The sequence below is a fragment of the Poeciliopsis prolifica genome, unplaced genomic scaffold (genome assembly GCF_027474105.1).
Source record: "Poeciliopsis prolifica strain line A6 unplaced genomic scaffold, Auburn_PproV2 SCAFFOLD029, whole genome shotgun sequence".
NCBI lineage: Eukaryota > Metazoa > Chordata > Actinopteri > Cyprinodontiformes > Poeciliidae > Poeciliopsis > Poeciliopsis prolifica.
In genome coordinates this window covers 5,831,622-5,853,522 of record NW_026562404.1, presented here as the reverse complement: position 1 = coordinate 5,853,522, position 21,901 = coordinate 5,831,622, and the positions used below count along the sequence as shown (strand labels likewise).

Here is a 21,901-nt window from a genome sequence, read left to right as displayed (position 1 = left end):
ATCTTCATCAAGTGATCTATGGGTCCAAAGAAAACTCAGGAAAGTGGTGGGGACATGTCACATTTTCCTAATATGTGCAGCTTTAAAACACATGAAAGAAAAGTACTTACTTGACTGTTTGGAGCCAATTTTCCTTGACTTCATCCAGGGGAAAATGGCCCCAGAGCGGCAGATGCTGAGACTACATCCTCTGCTATTCGGCTCCAGCTTGTCTTTGGCATGGCTGGAAACCACAGGCTCCAGAGGGCACTTGGAAAGTTCATGTGGGTTCAACCTGGAACTGAAGGGCACAATAGAGGTCAGGTTTGGCTGATCGGGTCCCAAGTCGGGGCCTCCTCCTACTCTTCCTCCCCTTGCTACTTCAACACATCCCATGCTAGGTTTTGGCACATGTCCAGAGCTCATTTCAAAACTGTTGCCATGCAGTTGCAGAGGGAGGGCCGCAGACTGTTGGGGGTCCATGGACCCCGCAGCTCATCAAAGTGGCTAAAATCAAACTCAGAAGTCCCTCAGCAGTAACAAAGCAGAGGTCTTCTATCCGCCTAATATCAGATCACAATTAACTGAATGAATAAAGGAAGGCAGGACAGAGCATTTGGGGCTGGAAACTAAGAGGAACGCTTTGAATAATATTTACCAGAGGGGGGTACCTTGGTCACGTGTGCCAGTCCTCCAATGGCAGAGCTCTGGAGTTGGAAACTAATCCTGCTGGGAACTTGGGGTGCCCGAAGAAGCTTCTGAGATATTTCTTCAGACATTTTTTGCACAAATTCCGGCTTCTCCTTATCAAGGGATCTGGAAAAAAAAGGAGAATGAAAAGAAAAACAAACAATAAAATAACAATAAAAGAATCAGATAACGGGATATAAAAGACGCCAAGATGAAAGCACGAGCGGGATGCGTTCAAACGGAGACAGGGGGAGACAAACAAAGATGACACACGTGTGCTGAGGAGAGTTGTTTCAAACCGAGCTCTTTTCATGGTAAATTCTCCAGGATAAACTGGGAGAGGCGCGTCTCGCCGCTGAACACCCTGTGGTAGGTTTAAGCTGCAAGAACTCGCAACATCAGGATGATGCAATAATACGCGGTTACTGTTTAACAGTCGGAGCTTATTACGCGGCTAGAAATGAGAGACATTAAAGTGCAGTGTGCGCTGCTCCCCCTCCCTCGCCCCCTCTCAGACAAACACAATGACAAATGTTTTTCTGCCTCTTTTAATGCTGGCACCAAAAGGTAGAGGGCTTTAAGTCTCCACTATATTTCAGATTTTTTTTTTTTCAAATCCGCAGGAAAATGTGACTTCTCGTTCTAAATTGGCGGGCTTTCCCCTTTTCATAACATATGCTTCTAACTGTCCGAGTGCAAGTACAGCTTATTAGGATTCAATGGGAGTGGTCAAACAAAAGGCTTGTGACAGTCATTGCTGCACAAAGACAAAGGAGGCTATCATTAAAGGTTTTCTCTTTTTTTTTTTTCTCTGCAGGACGACTCATTTACATTTTTTTTCTGGCTTCATTGTGCAATTTCGGTTTTTGTCAAGTAACAGTTTTATTTATTTATTTTACACTTAATCCCCCTTCTTTGCTGCACCGCTGAATTGGAAAATGGAAGAGAGATTGAGAGTATATAGCCAAGGCGTGCCTGTTTGCAGAGAACACAGGCCAACTGAAGGTGAAATGTGCTACAATAAAATATATGGACGTTTGGGAGTTTATTTTAAGAGGATGTAAATCACGTTTTGGGTGTAAAATTATTCTGTACCAAAAGCCCCAGCAATTGTGGTCGAAATAAACAGGATCAGAAACTCACTCACTGTGTATTTTTATTTTTTTTTAAATCATTTTCATAATTTCAGCAAAACACAAACGCATGCGAAAACGTGTATATACGTAAAATATTGCATTTTGCACAAATTCTACAAAGAGCAAATGTCCAATAAAAGGGCCTGTGCACGTAGTGGGCCCGAATCAATCTTGGTTGAAGCAAGCTTCAAATGTACCCTAAGTTCCTGCTGGTGTTTCACTGCAACAAAGCTGTCTAGAAAGCCCTCGTTAGATGTCTCAGAGGTGATGGATTATGCACTCAGGGCTGCAAAGCTTGTAAGGAGAGGAGCCTTCCTCCTTTTTTTTCTTTCTTTTTTTTTTGTTTTTTTGTTTTACGCGTCACCCTTAGTGCCATCATTATGAGGGCTTTACCTGCAACTTCAAAGTGTTTTAAGAAACGACAGGTAGACATTTTTTTTCGGGGGGAATAACAGAGAAAATAGATACAGTATTTTATCACACATAAAGTTTGATATTGGTTTAGTATAGCTGTTATTATTCAGTAATAGGCTACTTCAATTTAAAAAAAAAACAATGTGAAAATGTAATATCTACTTTCAAAATTGTTTGTGTATTATTATTATTATTATTATTATTATTATTATTATTATTATTATTATTATTATTATTAATAAACTTAGGTGTGGTACTGGGTGAAATGAGAGGAAAAGTAATTAAATTCATTGTGTTTTCCTTTCCCCTTGAACGCACTCTCTCTGAATTTGGAGATAGAATCTATGATATACTAGCTCAGCAAGACCATAATTTAGCTCCTCCGCGCCTCCACCACAATTCTCCGTGAACTCTGTTTGAACCGCCTGGGCGCCTATAAATCATTTTTTTCTCTCTCACACAAAAGCGCGCCGGTCGCTCTTGTGTGTCAACCCTTTTACAATTCCTCCTTACCTTCTGCGCTCCCGCGCCCGCCGACACAAACAAGCGAGGAAATCGTCGATAAACTTTTATTTTTCATACAAATAACGTACACACGAGAAAGAGAGAGAGAGAGAGAGAGAGAGAGAGAGAGAGAGGCAGACAGAGAGAGAGGGAACACGAGCTGCGGCTGCGCACAAGCAGGAGGCAAATCTGGCGGCTGAAAGCCAAGATTGTGTTTGTTTCCTCTATAAAATATGCATCCATGAAATATTATTTGCAATAAAAACAGAAAAAAAGCGTCATTGTTTTCGAGAGCTTAAGGAAAATAAGGATCACTTAATGCATGTCCAGGGGACATAGCTCTGTAGATAAGAGGAGACTGAAAGAGAGCTGGGGAGAAAACGTTAATGGGCAGAGGATGCTGTCGGTTAAAACGGTGCATACAAATGGCGCTGTCTTTGCAGAGCAAGAAGATTTATGGGCCCGGTGCCCTATGTTGCTGTAAACAATGCAGAGTGAAATGAAAGGACCAGAGTTTGCAGACTGCACTTCATAAGTAGAAGACACGCACGTGGTCTGTTTGGTACATGCAGGATTGTGTGTTATTAGTTGGTTGTTACTATTATTATTTTTCATAAGTATACCAAGGCACCAGTTTAAACCCTTCACTTTTTCTAAGGGCAGCGCTTGAATTTTATGTCATTGTATCTTTTTTTTTTTTTTCCTACAAAAAATGCTTAGCAGAAGTATACACAGTACACTATGCACAGTATAAACAGTGTAATCATATTTATAGCATCTTTGAAGAAGCTGTTTTCCCAACAGGGATTGTTTTGGGTAACTCCCCCCCTTGGAAAACACCTTTTTATACCTGCCACACCACAAAATATGCTAATATGGATAGGACACACTGAAAGACATCTATGACATTTGTGGGTGGTCATATTTTAAAATACTTATTACATGTTCAAAAATCCAAAATAAATAATTTTTTTGCAAAAGCTATTCAAATGTAAGCTTAGTCCCCTATTTTAAATTTTCCAATAGTTTTAATAATGTGATAATAGATCAAATGTTGCACATGTATGTGTGCGGAGACTTGTACAGAAATATTCAGCAGGGCAGCAGCGGATGCAACTGGTGGCACAGTAGAGAAATCATTGTCATAGAACAAATTAAATCTCTTAACCTGTACATAATTGAGAATCTATAGTCTCCTGTATTGCATATTCAGAACACTTGTGCTGATGAAAAGTGAATATCATAACCATAATTCTGTCTGGTGATTGTCTGAGCCCCCGGTGACACCTTTACCGCGGTAAATGGTTTTAATTTCTGGGGTCCTCAACCATGCACCAAATAGGCTAATTAAATATTTCTCAGTGAGGTGTTACACTGACATAAAGTACACTCGTAAGTTCACCCACGCCATCACTCCCTATAGCTACAGTATGTTAAATCTTCAGTGGTAATGAAAGCTGCTTTGTAGTCGTCCTGATCTCTCTCTCTCTCTCCCTCTCTCTCTTTCTGTCTCTCTGTATCTATCTGTCTATCTATCTATCTATCTATCTATCTATCTATCTATCTATCTATCTATCTATCTATCTATCTATCTATCTATCTATCTATCTATCTATCTATCTATCTATCTATCTATCTATCTATCTATCTAGCAATTATTCATTGAAAAACTGTCAATTAGTCCTTTAGTTTACTCCCAAGCTTTTATGCTTAGTATTAATAATACTTAATACCTATTAATACTAATAATACTTAATACCATACCTAGTGAGGCATAGCTTATGGACACAATTAGTTTTTGGTGAAGCTCTACGATGGGGACACTCTGGGTTGGCAACCATATTGTCCATATCAAAACTTTGACTACACCAGTTTTTCTCAGTTGATTTGGTGCACTTCTGAAGTAGTCCTTGAGATTTGTGAAACAGTAACTGCGTTTCTCAAAACATTTCGCGCTACAGGTAAAGCAACCATGGATTACCTGCAAAAGCCAGGTAATTTCAAAATATTTAATTAACCTCTCAAAAGCAAAAATAACATCTGTCTCAAATAACATATCAGCAGCACTAGAATGATAGTTCTTGTGGTACCAATGTGAGTCAAATTGCTTAGTCATGTTGTCAATGTTACAGTCTACTCTGGAGGGATGTTCTGTTGTAAACTGTGGCTTAAGTTCCATTGTAAATTATAATTGTGGGATATCAATTAAAGAGACCAGACAAGTTGTTGACAGACCTTGTCATTGTGATGCAGAAAAAGAAAGACAGCACTGTGAAGCACATAGAAAAAAAAAACTAAAGTCGAAATGGGAACACACGACAATCTCATCCAGGAAAACTAAGTGCATTGCTGTTGGAATTGCAGTGCAGTCTTTCTACACCGCCCATGGTGTTCCTGGCTTCTGGGATGCAAATTCTCATCCACATTACAAAGAATATCTTCTCTTGCAATGGAAAAAAAAGTATTTTAGAGTGTTTTCTCCATGCTTTGCAGGCATCCACTGTGATGTTCTCACATGATGCATTCATGACAGCGAGAAGTGTAATCTGTGTATGTGGCTGGCAGTAGTACACTTTCCATCTCAATGCTGAGTAAAAATTCTCAATGGGTTTAAGGAATGAAGAGTAGAGTCAGAGGAACTCCATCTGCATCCTGATGTGGGTCGCATACCATTGCCTGATGATGTTGGAGTGAAGAAAAAACTGGCATAAATCCTTGGCTTCTTCTTCTGTTTTGCCTATTAGCATCTCAACCACTCAGCTTCACTCTTCCTCTTCTTCTTCTTCTCGCTCTCTTGTTGACCCCATTATGAAAAGAACTTTGAACTATTTAAGAAAACTGATCGATCATTGGTTGAGCTAATGCTGCACATTTGCCTTCATTGGAGAAAGTCAAGATTCACCAGGGAGCAATTTGCTAATCCGGATTTATTTAGAGAAAACATGTAATGGAAATGTATAGAAACATGTTGCCATATTATAAAAACTTGTTCAAATATTTTGTATGTAAAAAAAATAATATACAAGCTTAGATTTAAATTTTGTGGTGTTTGAGAGTCTCCAACAGACACCAATAAAATACATTTTGATCAACATGTCATAAGCAACTGAAAGTGTTGGGGGAAAAAACAGAGAATGTTTAATCACTTGCATGAACGTTCAGAGGCATTTCCCAATGGAATGAGTAATTTTTGATGTTCACAAGTCACAATGATTTGGAGGCTGAACAAGGAGGTTGAAGAATTTCAATTTTGTTCTGGGAAATACATCAAAGCGACTGAGAAAAACTGTGATTTCTCTGTTGTTTCCAGTTAGTATTCAAAATGTTTTTTCAACGTTATTAAATCCATCTGCACCGCTATCACTAAACGCATATGTGCACAGCGTTCTGGTTTGCTCCCCCATATGTAAGCGCAGAGTTTTACGGATTTATGACACACCCTCCGCTGGTCAACGTGAGGCAGTCTCTCTTCTGTCCCTGGAAAATAGCAGCGTGACCCCTGTTTCAACTTTCTGTCTTTATACAGCTGCTACAGGGCTGCAGCTTCAGCACGCACACAACAACGCGACCAGCTTTCATCACAACCCTGAGTGGTTGAAGGAGCCACTCACCTGAGACGAGTGGGCAAACACACGTATAACCGGCCAGCCTGACAATGACCGCGGGTCATATAAACCAGGTGCGCGTCGGATCAGAAGTGGCCGGTGCCGTTTGGCGCTTGTTTAAACATCTCGATGGTTCCTCGAGTTAAAGTTTTTACACCTTCCGAAAGAAAGGAAAAGAGGGGGGGAAGAGAGGCCTTGCCGGAGGTGCGCCATAAATCACAGAGCGCCTGCAGCGGTGCAATGCGAGCCGAAAATCATGTGTGATTCAACAGTCTCAAGTCAGAGAAGAAGCCCGCTGGAGCTGAGTAACCGCTCAGGAATTTGGGCAGCCTACTGCAAGCTCACAAAAACGCACCGTGATCCTGCACGCTCTCCGGACAGGGAGAAATCGTGAATTTGCTAGATTACGACACATTCAGGCAGAGGGGGTCCTAATTGCGAAATACCTTAAATTAACGTTGCAGAACAAGCTTTCGCTAATAAGCATAGTGACTGAGTACATTTCCTGGTTAGGTAGGTGGCTTTTTAAAATTCAACATTACCTTTCGACTGGAGTGACTAACTTTACAGTCGATAGGTTGCACTCATTATATATTTATGTGAGAACAGTCATAAAAAGTACATGATGTTCAGTTTTTAACTTTTTGACTTAATAAAGACGAACGTGCGCGTAAACATCCAGGCAGAGGTCTGGTGTGCGTAGATGAAGCTAGTCAACAACAACAACAACAACAATAATAATAATAATATAATAATAATAATAATAATAATAATAATAATAATAATAATAATAATAATAATAATAATAATAATAATAAATTCTTTGGTTATGACTTAGAAGGCGCCAGATAATTTGTTTTTAAAACTTTTAAATATTACAGTTATATATATATATATATATATATATATTATATATATATATATATATATATATATATATATATTATATATATATATATTATATATATATATATATATATATATATATATATATATATATATATATATAGCTATTACACAGATCCATCATCGTCATGCAGAGCTTTCTTGATTCTCGGGTAAAGGAATATCAAGTTGTGCCTCAAGAACGCATTTTCTGCTTGACATTAATCTTTCCTAACAAGAGCTCAAACAAAAGGTGCAAGATGTTTTCGATGTTCAGAGTGGTAATTTGAGCTCCACTTGTAACCTCCAAGACTTTGCAGCAGGAAGACAGGTCAAATGTGTACTAACACAGAGACATGTGCGTTTGACTTTCACTGACAGCTGTTTACCTCGAGATTATAATGCACGCAGTCGAGCATTTTCCCCGTCCTTTAATCACTCACGTCGCCTGAACTGGGCTGGCAAAAAACTGCTGTTCTCTACGTAAAAGTAACTTGAAGAAACACAGACCAGTTGACAGATGCATTGCTTGGAAGTTACGTTTACATAATTGCATGGCAAAGCTAATCTAATCATTTCTCCTTCTTGCATCGGAGATTCTAAACTATGTCATAGACACTGCATCGAGTACATTTATTAGCTGGTAATAGTGTTGTATTTCTCTACTTTGCCTCCTGGAAGGCCATTTAGACTTGTGTCTTTGCACGAAACATTATGTCAACTTACAATATTGTTATTCAAGTTCAGTAACTTTCTTCTGCTCGGCTTGACAGTCTGGAAAGAAATTAAGAGAATTATTTTACATTTATGCAAAAGACCCGATAAATATATATAAGATACAGTTGATACACACAAGCATTGACTGACTGTCTCACATGTCAGAGTAATCTAATGTTAGCGTTAAATATTCAAGTATTTGTGGAGGTCTCATTGAAAAAGTTTCCAAGGAGTTTTTGTGTAAAAAAAAAAGAAGGGGGGGGAAAGCAACACTTGAAGGTCCTCGTTCAAAAACTAATCACAGTGACCAACTGTCCCAGTACTGTCAGAGACGCCTATAATTGGCAGCTGGATTTTGGACACCGGAGCCAACTTGGGAGCAGAAGTCACATGTGCGCAGCAAATGACACTATTTATAGCCGCAGCACCTTTTTATGAGACCTCAGAGAACGCCACTAATCACCGTAGTAAAAATATTCATCGAGTTTATCAAATTTGAGGCGCAATTGCGAGACATAATCTCAAGTGGTTATTTTATAATGCTATAAATTACGGACAACGTTTCTGCGTGCATTTGTGTCACTAAGAAGATTCACACCAGATGAGGAAAACGCGGATTTCCAAGCGCTGCAGCTCCGCTGGACGCACAGAGGAGCGCTGTCCGAGAGTTTAACACTGTCCGGTGTCACGGTGCTTAACAAAGGGAGCAACACATGCAGTGATGCCCCGCCGCAGGCCCCTTCTATACAGCCGCAACCCAGAAAGAAAAAAAAAACCCACAAAGAAAGCCGAGGCCAAGGGAGGACCGGCGAGGGCGCACACAGAAGGTACACGCATAGAAAGTGAGTCAGGTCACAGGGTTGGAGAGGTCGGCCATCCAGACTGAAATGAGCCTAATGGAACAGAAAATGTGTCCTCGGGATGAACTCGGCCTTCTCTCATTTCGCCCCCCAAACTTCAATGAAGCACCTTTTCAAGCCCCGCGACATGGAGGCGACAGGGCCGAGAAAAGGGGCTGGAGGGATGCTGCGACTGCGGAGAGCACATTAATTTTTCTAATCTGTCCAACAACATAAAGGCTCCTCGATTCATTTTTCAGCGCCGCCTCACCACCATTCTACTGCCTTCTGCGAAAGCCATGTCTCAACAGCATATTTTAACATGCTTGTGTTTGTGCTATATATGTGGGGGAAAAAAAACATAACAAAAACTCAATATTAAAGGGTCCAAACTCACATTTGCCATGCTTCAGAGTTATTCTGGCTGATACCGCACAACATTTGATGTTATCAAAACTGGCTATCATCACAGCTGTTTTCCAGGACATTATACAGAACTCCGTGGTGCAAGATTGATGATGGAAAATACCTCTTCCCTTTGTGTTGTTGTGCCTCCCACTACGCAAGGCATTTTATACGACCTATTCATGCCACAGTTTCAATAATCTATCAAATGCTTGGGCTTCTTTTGGGTCTGAGTCATGCTCAAATTACATTTATCTAACAGAAATAAAAACAGCAAACAAACAAACAAACAAACAAACAAACCAATGCAATTCAAAAAGATAAAAGAGTATAGAGAATTAAATGATAACCCTAAGTAGCTGCAAACAGTTCTAAAGTCTATTTTTCCCGGGATTGCAGGGACAATTCCGCATGTATTTTGTTGCTACCCAGAGGCACATGTGCATGCAGAAGTTAAAAGACACAAGAAACCATTAACACTCCTCCTCATGCAGGCCAGACTCTGACAACAAAGGTCAGCATCTTCGCTGTGATACATTTCACACCACACCATGCATTAACACTGAATCTGCCTTCAGTTCACATTTTAGTAACATTTTCATTTATTTCATGATGTGAAAACTCAGTCACATGGCACAGTGGAGCAATATAGAAAAAAAAAGAAAAAAGAAAGCAGGGTGACTGTGTGTGCGTGTGTTACAAAATAGCTATGGTACAAGCGTCTATCAATTCTAACATAGTACAAATGCAAGTTCTAAATTAAAAGCATGCATTTTGGTTTTCGAAGTCGAAAGTGGGGTTGGTTTGGTAGCACTGACAGAAAGCGGTGCAGAAGTGTACTGGATCGGGCCCTCAGTGGCTTGTCTGCAGGGCTAATTGAATGCCCTTCAGACTGATGAGGTTGCACGAAATGCAAGGAGCAAACTACTTATTTCTTTTCCATATTTTTGGGAACAGCTTCATTCTATTACGAGGAAGGCTGGACACAAAACGCACAAGCACACGTGCACGCACTCATGCACGCACGGAAACACACTTACTCAGACGCGCACACGTCATGTCTTTACACGTTGCTAATTTAAGGGCGCAGAAAAAAACGTCAGAAAACAGTGGGCATGTCGGGTATTTACATATCTGTACAGTTTTTAAACATCATCCCATAGCAGACCTCGTTTTAGCAAAAAAATAATAATTACTTCGAGCATACGTATGTAAAACTAGTAGACACTCACCGTTTTTATTGACCAATATGATAAGCACAAGTACACTAAACTCCGTTTATTGCATTTCACAATAGTCTGCTTTGTAACGGTCTAAACACAACATCAACACCACAAATAATAATAATAATAATTTAAAAAATAACAAAAAACCCAACAACAACTAAAAATGCAGATCAAAATCCCGTTTCTGAAATACACGAGGTAAAGTCACACATTGTTGTCATCCTAAACATACATGTTCAGAACCAATGCTGTGTTCAAGCTTCTTTTTTCTTTTAATATACCAAAATAATTATTATTATTATTATAGTGATATCCTTCCAGTGTTGTTTGAAATAAATAGATTGTGCATTTTACCTTGGGCAGCTGGGCAAAAAAAAAAAAAAAAAAAAAAAAAATGGCCCACAATAACATTTCGATAAAATGTATATTTTTTTTCTAGTTTCACTCCTTCATTTTAATAAAAAAAAACAAAACAAAACACCAGGATAACCGAACTTCAAATAAATTAAACCCTGTTTCACGTAAAAAAAATCATCGGTATTCGCAGTAATCCATGCTATATAACATGCATTTTTATATAACTTTGGACTTAAAGGAAACCGCACAAGATAGCTACGAAAACAAAATATATCATTGTTCTATAAATAACAAGTTCTCCGTGTACCCCAGGTGGACGGATCGTGGTTTTATAACCTGGTAATATCCTCGCCATGCTGTGCTCCTGTGAGTTCGTCTGGGGCCCCAGTGTTGGTGGCCGAGACAGCGGCTACTCCGCCGGCCGCAGAGCCTGTGTTGGACCCGGAGGAGGAGGACGAGGAAGAGGAGGAGGATCTCACTTTGGTGTTCGGCAGCCGGTGATCCTTTTTCCATTTCATCCTGCGGTTCTGAAACCAGATTTTAATCTGCCGCTCGGAGAGCACCAGCGTGTGCGCGATCTCAATGCGCCTCCGTCGGGTTAAATACCGGTTATAGTGGAATTCCTTCTCCAATTCCAAGACCTGCTGCCGGGTGTAAGCTGTTCTAGACCGCTTTGGCTCCGTCCCATTGTAACCAGAGTTCACTGGGAGGAAGAAGAAGAAGAAAAAAAAGGGAGATGTGGAGAGAAAGGGTAGAATGAGAAGGGAGAAAAAAAAGGAGGGGGTAAACAAAGTGAGATATGGCTCAGAAAGATTTATTAGACATGAATGTTTAGCTGTTTGCGGGAATTTAAATGGGAAGTTAAGAACTTCGCGTAATGAGAGGACACTCACACCCAACCATGATCTAAATTATTAATGCAAGATCACAAAGCTCTGATTTTTTTTTTTTACCCTTCTCTTCTCTTATTCATTTCTCCCCTCCTCTCTCTCTATCGCGCAATACATAACAGCAGAAGCCACATGGTGATACGGCTGCCCTGAGTATACCTCGGCTATAAAATTTATGGTGGGTGTAATTACCAATGCCGAGTCGTAAATCCGCCTCAATTGTGCCATTTCAAAGGCTTCCCTGCTATCGGAGCAGGGGCTGGCAACGAGATGGGAGTCAGAGGGGCTTGATAAAGGGAGGGAAGAAGGGGAGAGAGGAGCGTGAGTAGAGCAGGGGGAACATAAACACCACAAGTTGCCTACCAGTGCTGACGTGAATTTTCTTCATCCACGGGTACACCACGGGCTGTTTGGAGGAGGCTGTGCTGTTGGGATGCTCCGGGGTGGCTTGGTTGCAGGCGGAGGCTGCGGCCGGCGGGGTGGCGGGGGACATGGACAACTGTGGGGTCTCACATGACGCAGGCTGGCCCTTTCCCGTCAATAGGTGCGCGGAGTGGGGTATTCCGTGTCCCCGCGGCGTGTCGGGCTCGGGGATGCTTGCACAGTTATACTGGCGCTCTTGGTAGCTCGCCCGCGGAGGAGGGTATAACTCCTGGTGGTGATGCTGGTAGCCAGTGTCCCTTGCGCGGCTGTAATATTCTGGACTGTGCTCGGGGATGTAGTTGTTTTGCGAATATTCCTCGCATGGAGGAAATTTCGGATCAATGTAGTTAGACTCCATCAAATACGAGCTCATGATCATTAATTTCTGGAGTGGAAAATAATTTTTCTAGCTTTGTCGTTTTTCTGCTCCATAAAGCCCTCCTACTTGCGAGCAGCCCTGTAAAGTTACTTTAACCACGTGACCCAGTGGCCCAATAGCAGAGGAAGAGGTAGTTCCCGGATAAGGAACCAGAGGTATTTAGCATACCTACAGTCGCCATTGTGGGCACAAAGCGCTCTCTCTCTCTCACTGTCCGCTTGTGTCTCTTCATCTCTCCTTCTTTCCTCTTCTTCCCCCTGCCTCCCCCTCTCTCTGGTTTTGTTACCAAGGTAATTGATCTTGGGGACAAAACTAGTACCTGCTGACCAAGGGAAAAAAATAAAATAAAACAGGCAAAATCCATGGCTACCAATTATTCAAAGGGACAATGGTTGGCCAAAGATAAAGCACAACAATAGAAAACCAATCATTTTATTAGCTTGCACACTTTGCATAAAGGTTATTTGCAAATTAATGAAGGGACTTTCTTTTTTTTTTATCAGTGTTAGGTCAGCTGGGAAACCGACATCACATCTGATAGCCGTACTTTCCTGAAAATAAAAACAATTAAATTTACTTTCTAATCAGTTGTTCCCTTGAACATGCCTTGGCCATTTTATTCTATTTGTTTTGGCATTTTGCAGTAATCCTTTACTTAAGATCAAGATCAAATCTAACCTCTAGGCTTCCATACATGCAAATGCCTCTAATAACATACAAACACACACCCTGAAAGCTTCAAGAGGTTTAATATAATACTTTTATAGATCATCTTAAGGACTGTGTGGCTGAAAACTATTTCATGACATAAGCGTTTCATATCAGTCATATTAATAGTTATTGATTTTTTATGTCTTGAATATTGCCAAACTGATGCTGTGATTCTTCCTGTTTTATCCCGTTTTCACTCCACGCTATTGTTATTGTTGTTGTTTTTATTATTACCATTATTATTAAGCATATGAGCCATGGTGGCAAAACCTTAAACTGCTGCTGTGCAAGTTAGTCAACAGGTTGTTTCTAGGTAACTAAATAGTGAATGAGATAGTTGATGCACCAGCATTGCTCAACTGGCCCTGATAAGTTGAGTCAACTAAGGTGTCTCAAATGGCAAACCTCTGCCTACATTATCCATAAGGCTTTGCGGTTCTGGATCAAACGTAGGCAAAACATTTTTTCAGACATATCTATTGATATTAATCACTTGTCTCTGGTGATACACATTGTTATTGATTTATTGTCCAACCATACTATTATGATTATATAAATTTCACAAGTATCTTCACAAATAATGCAGCGAGCTCACAGCTTAAAAGGAAACAAGCTAAAAATTTAAGCAAGCTCTTTTACATGCTACTCAGCCTCAGCTTTTATTTCCAAAGAAATGTTATTAATTCAGTTCTGGTATCCAGTATTTAGATTTACATGACTTCCAACAGGATCCATTATTGCATGGGATCAAGAACTTTGTGTTTTGGTCAGAGGTTAAGGGTAATGTCCAAATGTGTCAAACAAACAAATAATAAAACAAGTAAGGGAAACAAAATAACAATAAAAGAGACCTAATGAACTGTAATTCACAACCTTGTGCTGCTAACCGGGGTGTTTGGAAAACCTTTTAAAAAATGTAGATTTAAGACTTTTTAAGACCTCTCTGAATCCCTGCAAAATGGAGCAAGGCTGGAACATATACTGAGTAACTCTGTGGATCTCAAATGCAACTCAGCTGCTTCAGAATCTGGGTTGAAATCTGCCACGAGTTACTCTCCTCTCACAGTGCTGCACTAATGCCAACACACCAGTTTGAATCTTCTACCTGTTGTGATGTCATCAACTGCAAAACAGACTATGTAGACTTACCATTTTTTGTATCTGAAGTCTGCTTTTTAAAAATCTATATTTCTTGTGCAGTTCATAGTTTATTATCCAGCTGTATTTTTATCCTCAGTGTATATTTGTTATATACCTATGGATAGTGTCTTTAATGCTTTTAAGAATTAGAAGAACTTCTGAGAGTCACTTAAAGTGATTTAAATGCAGATATAGGTTTGTGGTTCAGTCTGTAACAGAACATGTGAGATGTGAGATGCTCAGGAGATGTGGTTTAATTCTCAAAGCAGACCAACCAGCAAGGTAAGAACGCCAATGAAGATACAGCCTAAAAAAAACAAACAAATAATAAAAAAACAACCTTCACTTTTACATTATTATGTTAAACCAAACATTTATACTTCAACATTTAGAAAGATTATGAAAAAGCATAATTTTCAATATAATCCCAGAAAGGCAAACATAGAAAAAATCATACATCAGAATTCCCAAGGATTTAATGATGGACAAAAATAAAATTCAAATCAATCAACTACAGAAAACATAAAAGTAGATCTACAAATGGATAGAAAGTGTTGTGCACACTACCAGTGTTTTCAATGAAGAGTCAAGGCAATCATTTTGTATGGTAAGTCTGTTAAAATAGGAGAACCTACTTCCTAAGGATGCAACAGGCCCTTCAGTAAAACAATTTTGCTAAATATATAAGTACAACTCATTTAGCAAAGCAAGTTTCCAATCACAAAGCTGGGGTCAATCTTAGTTACACACCTGACAGTTTTTAAAATCACAAATATCATAAGGCCACCACACATGCAGGTCTGAAAGAGGCAATACAAGAATTCCAAAAGATTCAACTACTAAAATTCTGCATTAAGTAGAGATGACTATTAAGCTACATGTGGTTCTTCAGATCAGAAAGTCGCAATCAAGAGAAATCACTAATACCTTAAAGCCTATCTAAATAGTCTTCTTAACCCCATGTTAATGTATCTTTTTACTTCATTCTTTGTTTTGACTTCATTCATCTGCTACTTACTGCACATGATGGGAATTAATAAAAGTACAGGATACAGTAGGACGTTCACCTGCATCCTTGACGATGGTTAAGACAAAACACCACTACGTGCCACAGCTCATCAGTAAACTGCTGAGGGGGGTTGTTAAATAACATAACATCCCTTATATACACAGCGGTTAGCTCAAATAGCAACATTATGTTTAATTCTTCGATTTCAACTATCCAAATGTTTACGACTACAGGGCAATATTTCATCTCAGCTGTTACTAAGCTAATCCTGGCTAAAGCCCTGACCATGAGTTACATGACTTGTGGTTGACTTTTATGTTGTAAACTGATGCTGTCATGCTGCCTCAACTTGGCTTCCCATTCTTCTCTCATCTCTTCAAACATGCTACTTCTCCACATACCCTAATCTAGCCTAATATAATAATAGTAATAATAATAATAATAATAATAATAATAATAATAATAATAATAATAATAATAATAATAATAATAATAATAGATTTAAGTCTGCAAAATAAATATAGGTCAGTATTTTGGCCACTGTCCAAACCAGGGGATCCATTTTCTCAGTCATAATTACATAATAAGTTTAAAAACGATGTGAAAAACGCATATCATAACTCTGGCAGTACTGTTTGTAAAGAATGCGCACGACATTTCTATTACCCCTACCGAGGATGTTAGAGGCGTTTTATAGAGCAATAAAAGCCGTAAATCAGTCACTTTTAAACGACCCCTGGTTCCCGGTGTGTTTTACAGGCTCTGACACAGTAGTAGCCGCACACCGCTCATGGCTCCCTTACTCTGTGGCCTCTCCAGCTGCCTCCACAAAGTGAGGATCTGTGTGGACTATGAATACACTCTGTGACAGCGTAATTGCATTGTTACAGTGCCTGGCTGTAAGGATCATCGTGGGTGCTTCATGTGTATGCAGAAGCAAGGCAAAAAGACAGAGAGACGTGCAGGAGCAAGAGTTAGGTGCAACGCAATCCATTGGCTGGCGAGGTTTTCCAGTTGCCCATGTATTCCTGTAGAGACGTATTTGCGAATGTTTGTGCAGCACGCAAATTTGGTTCTACAGGGTACATATAGACAACTAATGTGCTTTCTGTTTGAGGCTGCAGAGGTGAACTGTCGGGTAAACGTCGGTGAAAGCAGGTTATGGAAGAAGCATGCCTTTTCCGAGATGTTTTCGGGGCGGCAGTGAGTTCACAACCACGCAGAGCTGATGCGCTTCATCTGGACGAAGCGACACGAAAGCATTTTTTTGTTTGTTTTCTGTTTTCCCTCGTTAAAGAGATCTATGCGCAAACACGCGCGAGTGTATGCGGGCACACATAGAGAATGCGGAGGCTCTCCTTTCACAGCATCCTGCCTTTGAGGTGGCTCCTATATGAATATTCAGCCACAAACACGGCGGATACAAAAGGACGGCGTGACAGCAGCAGATGAAAAATAAGTTCCCATTGTTCCCAGCCATTTCTTCTGCTCGCCATTACCATTCTGACCGCTCCGTAACCTTTCTTCCTGACACTCTGGAAGCTAATGAGAAAAGCCTTGGATGAAAAATGTTACATTGGACATGTGACCTGTTTTGAAAGGGGGGGGGGGGGGGTAGAGGGGAGGATTAAAAAAAAAACAGCAAATAGATTCTGAATCAGTTGAATTGATAAAAGGAGAGAGGCATAAACAAACAAATTGATGCACATCTTGATCTGTGTCTTTTTATGCAAATCATTTTTTTTGTATTAATTGATTAAATAAACAAGCTGTGAATTCTGTATGTGACAAATGCAATTCAGAAAACGTTCCCACTTGGCTGCGTGGTATTTTCATCTAAATACATGATATTTGTCGTGCACCCAACCGATGTGAACGCCACGCTCTCCCTCTCGCCCCATGAACTCATGGCGAGCGCATTTTAATATTAGTTAGACAGCCTGACCCGCGTTTCACCCCTCGCGTTTGACTGCTTCCAATAGTTCACTGCCAAGGATTATTGATGGAGAGACAGCGATGAATTCTTTCTCCCCTCACAAATGGCTTTGAGATCGTGCACCTAGTTCAATAACTAGTTATAATGTAGAAGTACAAAAAAATGAGACCCTCAGGCGGACTAATTTGATGTTTCATTTGTTCATTTGAGGAATTGTTAAGCTTCCACGCCGAACCCCCACCCCTCCACGCACACCCCTGCAAAACAACTCTTGTACATGCGTGTTCACGCATGTGTCCGTGTAAACAGAAAATTCATCAGAACTCCACAAAAGTCGCAGAGTCGATCACGTTTTTTTTTTTTTTTTTTTTTGTGTTGATGTTTTGTTTTTACTTCCAGTGTCCTACTCGCTGACCTGAATGCAGAGACCGCAGCAGTGTTCGCTGCTCCCTGATGAAAACGGTTACGATGCGCTTTTAATCAAACCCTTAATGTAATAGCCTCCACTCGTTTACCCTCCCCAGGTGTAATAACGTTAGGCAGAGATGGTCCAGTTAAAATAAAAAATAAAAAATAAAAAAAGGTTTTAATGAAGTGCAGACAGACTGGAGACCAGTTGCCTGCGTATGCCGGTGGAAAGCGACCGCCAGGGGAGCAGAGGTGCTTTTTCAGAAACTGGATTCCCCCACACAAACCGCTGCGGCGCTGCAGCTCATTAGACCCGAACCGTAACGTTACGACATATATGAGCTCGTCAACAACAAAACAAGTAAACAAACCAAAAAAAAAGAACAAAAGATCGTTAAATGGCTTCATGGATATTTTTGAAAGTTTGTGTTGTAATTTGGATATAGGCAGAATAAATTATTACCGTCCAAGTAATGGGAATTTCTCTTCAAAAATGGTAAATATGACAAATAAAAATATATATATTCATATCTGTTCCACGTTGTAGAATAAATATTTTAAAGTTAAATACATTTAGTAAGTTACGTGTAAATTTACTAAATTCAATGTGACACATTGAAAAGCATGGGTTATTTGTCGTCTATCACAAGATTAATTATAAGGAATGATATTCCTGAAAATAAAAACCAGTGGAATGAAAGACAACAAACGTAACGTAAGACAATTCAAACCCAATATGTTCCTTTCCCAATGAAGAGGAACGTATAGAACCAAAATAGAACGAAGTGTTGACTTTTTTTTCCTGTTCACTCTTGTTATTTTTATCTCAATAATATTTTGGCCTGTTAATCGCGCATTTCTGGAGGGAGACTGCACGGAAAATGTGAAATGTTTGAGCGCCTGCAGAACAGAGACAGTGGAAGGAATTTAAGACAGATCGTTTTCAGACGATAAAACTAAATTTACAAGCAATTTGGTATTTCCTTGGGCAAGAGCTACTATGAATAGAAGTCCCTAGACTTCAGCGCCTGTGAATTATGGCGAACAGTCAATAAAATAGAGTCACGACTTTGTCTTCACATTGTAAATAAAATCAGTCCGTGTTCGGAAACTGTGCAGCGCAGATCTCTGCCTCTTGTTCGAGCCCCAGACAAAGGGAAGTCTATGCTCACCCGGAAATGACCTCTGTGGGGTTGAAGGATGGCAGTGTCAGCTCCGTAGGTCAGAGAAAGGAATACAAGAGCGCAGAACATGACAGTGAAATCGGATGTTTGGGCCGGTTTCACTTTTAGAATGAAGTTTTTGAGTTGTCATGAGCACCTCTGAGGAATTTAGTCAAGCGTCTCGCAGAACGAAAGGTTAAAATACAGCACGCACATTGCAGGTGGACAAACGCGCACGCCGGAATCCCCGTTAAGAAAACAGGAAATAATCCTCATACGTTTTCTTTTACTGATCAAAGCATTTAGGCTGGGATTCCTGATAGTTTCCTCACTCAATTATAGCGAATCCTTTCTAAAAATAAAGAGAGTTCATCAAAAAAAATTAGACACCCCCCGGAGTGCATCACTCATACAGGAGTATGTTACACAGTGCCCCCTATTGAAAGTCTGTGATTGATCTTCTGCACCTGGAAACAAAATCCACACCTTAGGATTGGAAATTTGGAACACCAAGTACAGCCAACCCGACACATTCAAGACAAAAGCAACCACAATAACCGGAGAAAGTAGTTGCGGCCATTGCACCTTGTTAACTTTGGGGAAAACTCATCCATCTGAGGTTTAATATCAAAAAATAATTGCGCCTCCACACATTGATTAGGAGTGGTGAACTGTTTCTGTAGGCGGAGCTGTTTGCTTAGGCATATGGGTGATTAAACGTCGTCTCCAGCTGAGCAACAGAAAACTATTGAGGTCATAAGATGTCATTGGCTCATTAGTCTCCGGGTAAATCAAACTGGATATATCTGCTGATGTCCACGAGGACACAAACGGCGTGAAATGTGCAAATATTTACTCCGTTTTCACTTCACAGTCACAATGTGTCACTCAAGATAAGATCCGCAGATCGGCATGGTCAGAAAATGGCCATGAAACCACGACGACGACAGATTGCAACTACAAACGCCGTGAAGACCGCAGTGTCAAGGTGGAAAAACAGAACAAGTCGCATGAATGTTTTGATCGTGTTTTTACTGTAAACACTTGTTTTCTCTACTGCTTTTTACCGTATAATATGCTAGATGCATATCATTGTAGAAAAAACCCTTATAATAATAATAATAATAATAATAATAATAATAATAATAATAATAATAATAATAATAATAATAATAATAATATTTCTGACTTCAAAATAGTTGTTACTTGAATTGGAGAAGTTATTTATAGTAGTTTACACTACTTTTTTTCAGCAGAGAGTAATACTAACAAACATTTTTTTAAATTTATTTTCTTTTCCATTATTAGTCGTGTGCTGATGTGCAAAGTTGGTCCAATTTTAGTGCAGAGGTGCGACACAAGATTGACAATTGTTGACGTTGACGAGTTGAGGCTTTTTAGCTCTTCCAATAAAGTCTGAACTGAAAACAAACCCGTCTTTCTTTCGCAGCACTTTTTTTTCAAATAGTCAAAGCTACAAGAGTTTCAAGTAACTTATTCAAAAATGTTTTATTTCTCAAATTGCAGGATTGATTGAGGAGTGAGTGGGGAGGAGGACGCTAGGAGAATTTTGAGAGCTCTTATTTTTTAATTTATATACAGTTATTTTTTTATTTTAATTTTTTTGCTAACCACTACTGTGTTTCTTTTGAAACTTTTATTACTCTCCCTATTTATTTTTACATAGGGGATTTACAACTGTAAACAAACTGCTGCAGCCCATTTAAGCCAGCTTTAAGATAATCGGAGTGATTTACAAATTTAGACATTCAATGCTTGATTCTGTTTGTTACAGATAAACAGAAGAGCGTTTTTAAACCCTTAGCAGAAACGCAGCTCAGTGGAGCCATCATTAGTTTTTCTAATTAGGTTTATAGTTAACCCGTGCATTCAGAGTCACTCCATCATACAGGGGGAGAAAAAATAAATTAATTAATAAATTCAGACAGCACAGACGCAGGCAAGTATTTGAAGTTAAAGCAACTTACTGCAGAAGCAGCAGGTCTCACACCTCCGCGCTGTTCAGCTCTGCTCTACAGTCCGAAGAAAGGTACTGCGTCCTCCGCCGCCACCACAAAGCCCTTTCCTCCTCCGATAAGGGGGAAGCCGGCAGCTGCGATTCCGGACAGTTAAGATTATATATGATGTGTATATATCGAAGGTTTGTCAGCTCTTCCAGGCCATAAAACCCACTTAAACGACACCACGTGCTTCCCACGCACCATTCACAGGCCCTGCTTGGGGCAATTGGCATATGTAACCTTGTAAACTTTAAAAAATCCCCAAAAAGAAAGACTTGAATGCAAGCTCTCGCGTTTATGTGTATAGGCCCCAACACAACACACGGAAAAGTGGACGCTGCAGTTGACCGGTTCAAATAAGGGGAGATCATATGGGAGGCTGTTAGTTTGAGAGGTGAGTTGTTTTTTTTTTTTTTTTTTTTTTTTTTTTAAATTTGTTCTAAGTGAAAAGGGGAATTACCTCATAATCTTGGGCTTGAATTGAGACGCTCAGTGCTGCAAAGTGGTGTTTTAACAACAACCTAACGAGACCAGGGGCTGAAACAAATCTGACCATATGGCCCCCTTTACAGAAAATGACGCGTCAGTGTGCGACCACAGGAAGCCGAAGCTTTGCATCCACCTTTGTGTTGTTCTAACAGGCTGGTGTGGCCCTTCCTCATCCCCTGACAAAACAGGAAGCCGAGTGTGCCTGTGGAGTGCTGGAAAAAGCGGGTAATAAAGTTTTATGAGGGGTGCCTTAAACTTTAGAGCGTGTTTGTCAGCCTGAGAAATTCTGGGGGCCCGAGAAAACCTGACAAAACAAAAGAAACTGCATTGTGAAAAGACAGAAGTACGGTTTTATTTAGCAGGCGAAAATGCAACAAATTTATTCTAAGATGCACCTCGTTTTTTTTTTTTTTTTTTATTTACGGCAATGGATCCCCGAATATGAAAAGAAAAATAACTCGGAGTAACAGATGTTTTCTTTTTTGGTTGGTTGTTTTAACGACTTTATTGTTTACAATCAACAAACTGGCCATCAAGCAGGCCTTGTGTGTACCAGGCACCTTTAGTTTACTAAG

The 21,901-nt window shown here is 39.9% G+C and overlaps 1 protein-coding gene across 5 annotated transcripts; it reads right to left on the bottom strand.

Moving 5' to 3' along the window:
• Positions 1 to 178: 178 nt before the first annotated feature.
• Positions 179 to 21,117, bottom strand: hoxc4a (homeobox C4a). 5 transcript variants are annotated; one of them, XR_008607235.1, is made up of 5 exons: positions 12,011 to 15,692; positions 11,065 to 11,460; positions 7,940 to 7,987; positions 651 to 795; positions 179 to 280 (listed from the first exon to the last, which is right to left on the bottom strand). XR_008607235.1 is itself a non-coding variant. In XM_055049407.1 (4 exons), the coding sequence occupies exons 1-4, from the start codon at positions 12,447 to 12,449 to the stop codon at positions 270 to 272; spliced, it is 975 nt and encodes a 324-aa protein (XP_054905382.1). In that variant the 5' UTR covers positions 12,450 to 15,692; the 3' UTR covers positions 191 to 269. The 5 variants fall into 5 exon arrangements, 2 of the variants coding, with proteins under 2 accessions (XP_054905382.1, XP_054905380.1); XR_008607234.1 differs by having other exon boundaries at positions 191 to 280; positions 638 to 795; XR_008607236.1 differs by lacking the exon at positions 7,940 to 7,987 and having other exon boundaries at positions 191 to 280; positions 638 to 795.
• Positions 21,118 to 21,901: the final 784 nt, after the last annotated feature.

Excerpts from the sequence above, each read along its gene's own strand:
- hoxc4a (XM_055049407.1), bottom strand. The coding sequence starts at position 12,449 with ATGATCATGAGCTCGTATTTGATGGAGTCTAACTACATTGATCCGAAA. Across the intron at positions 11,461-12,010 it reads GAAAATTCACGTCAGCACTG|TGAACTCTGGTTACAATGGG; the intron begins GTAGGCAACTTG and ends TCTTCCTCCCAG. Across the intron at positions 796-11,093 it reads CATGGCGAGGATATTACCAG|ATCCCTTGATAAGGAGAAGC; the intron begins GTTATAAAACCA and ends TTTTTTTTCCAG.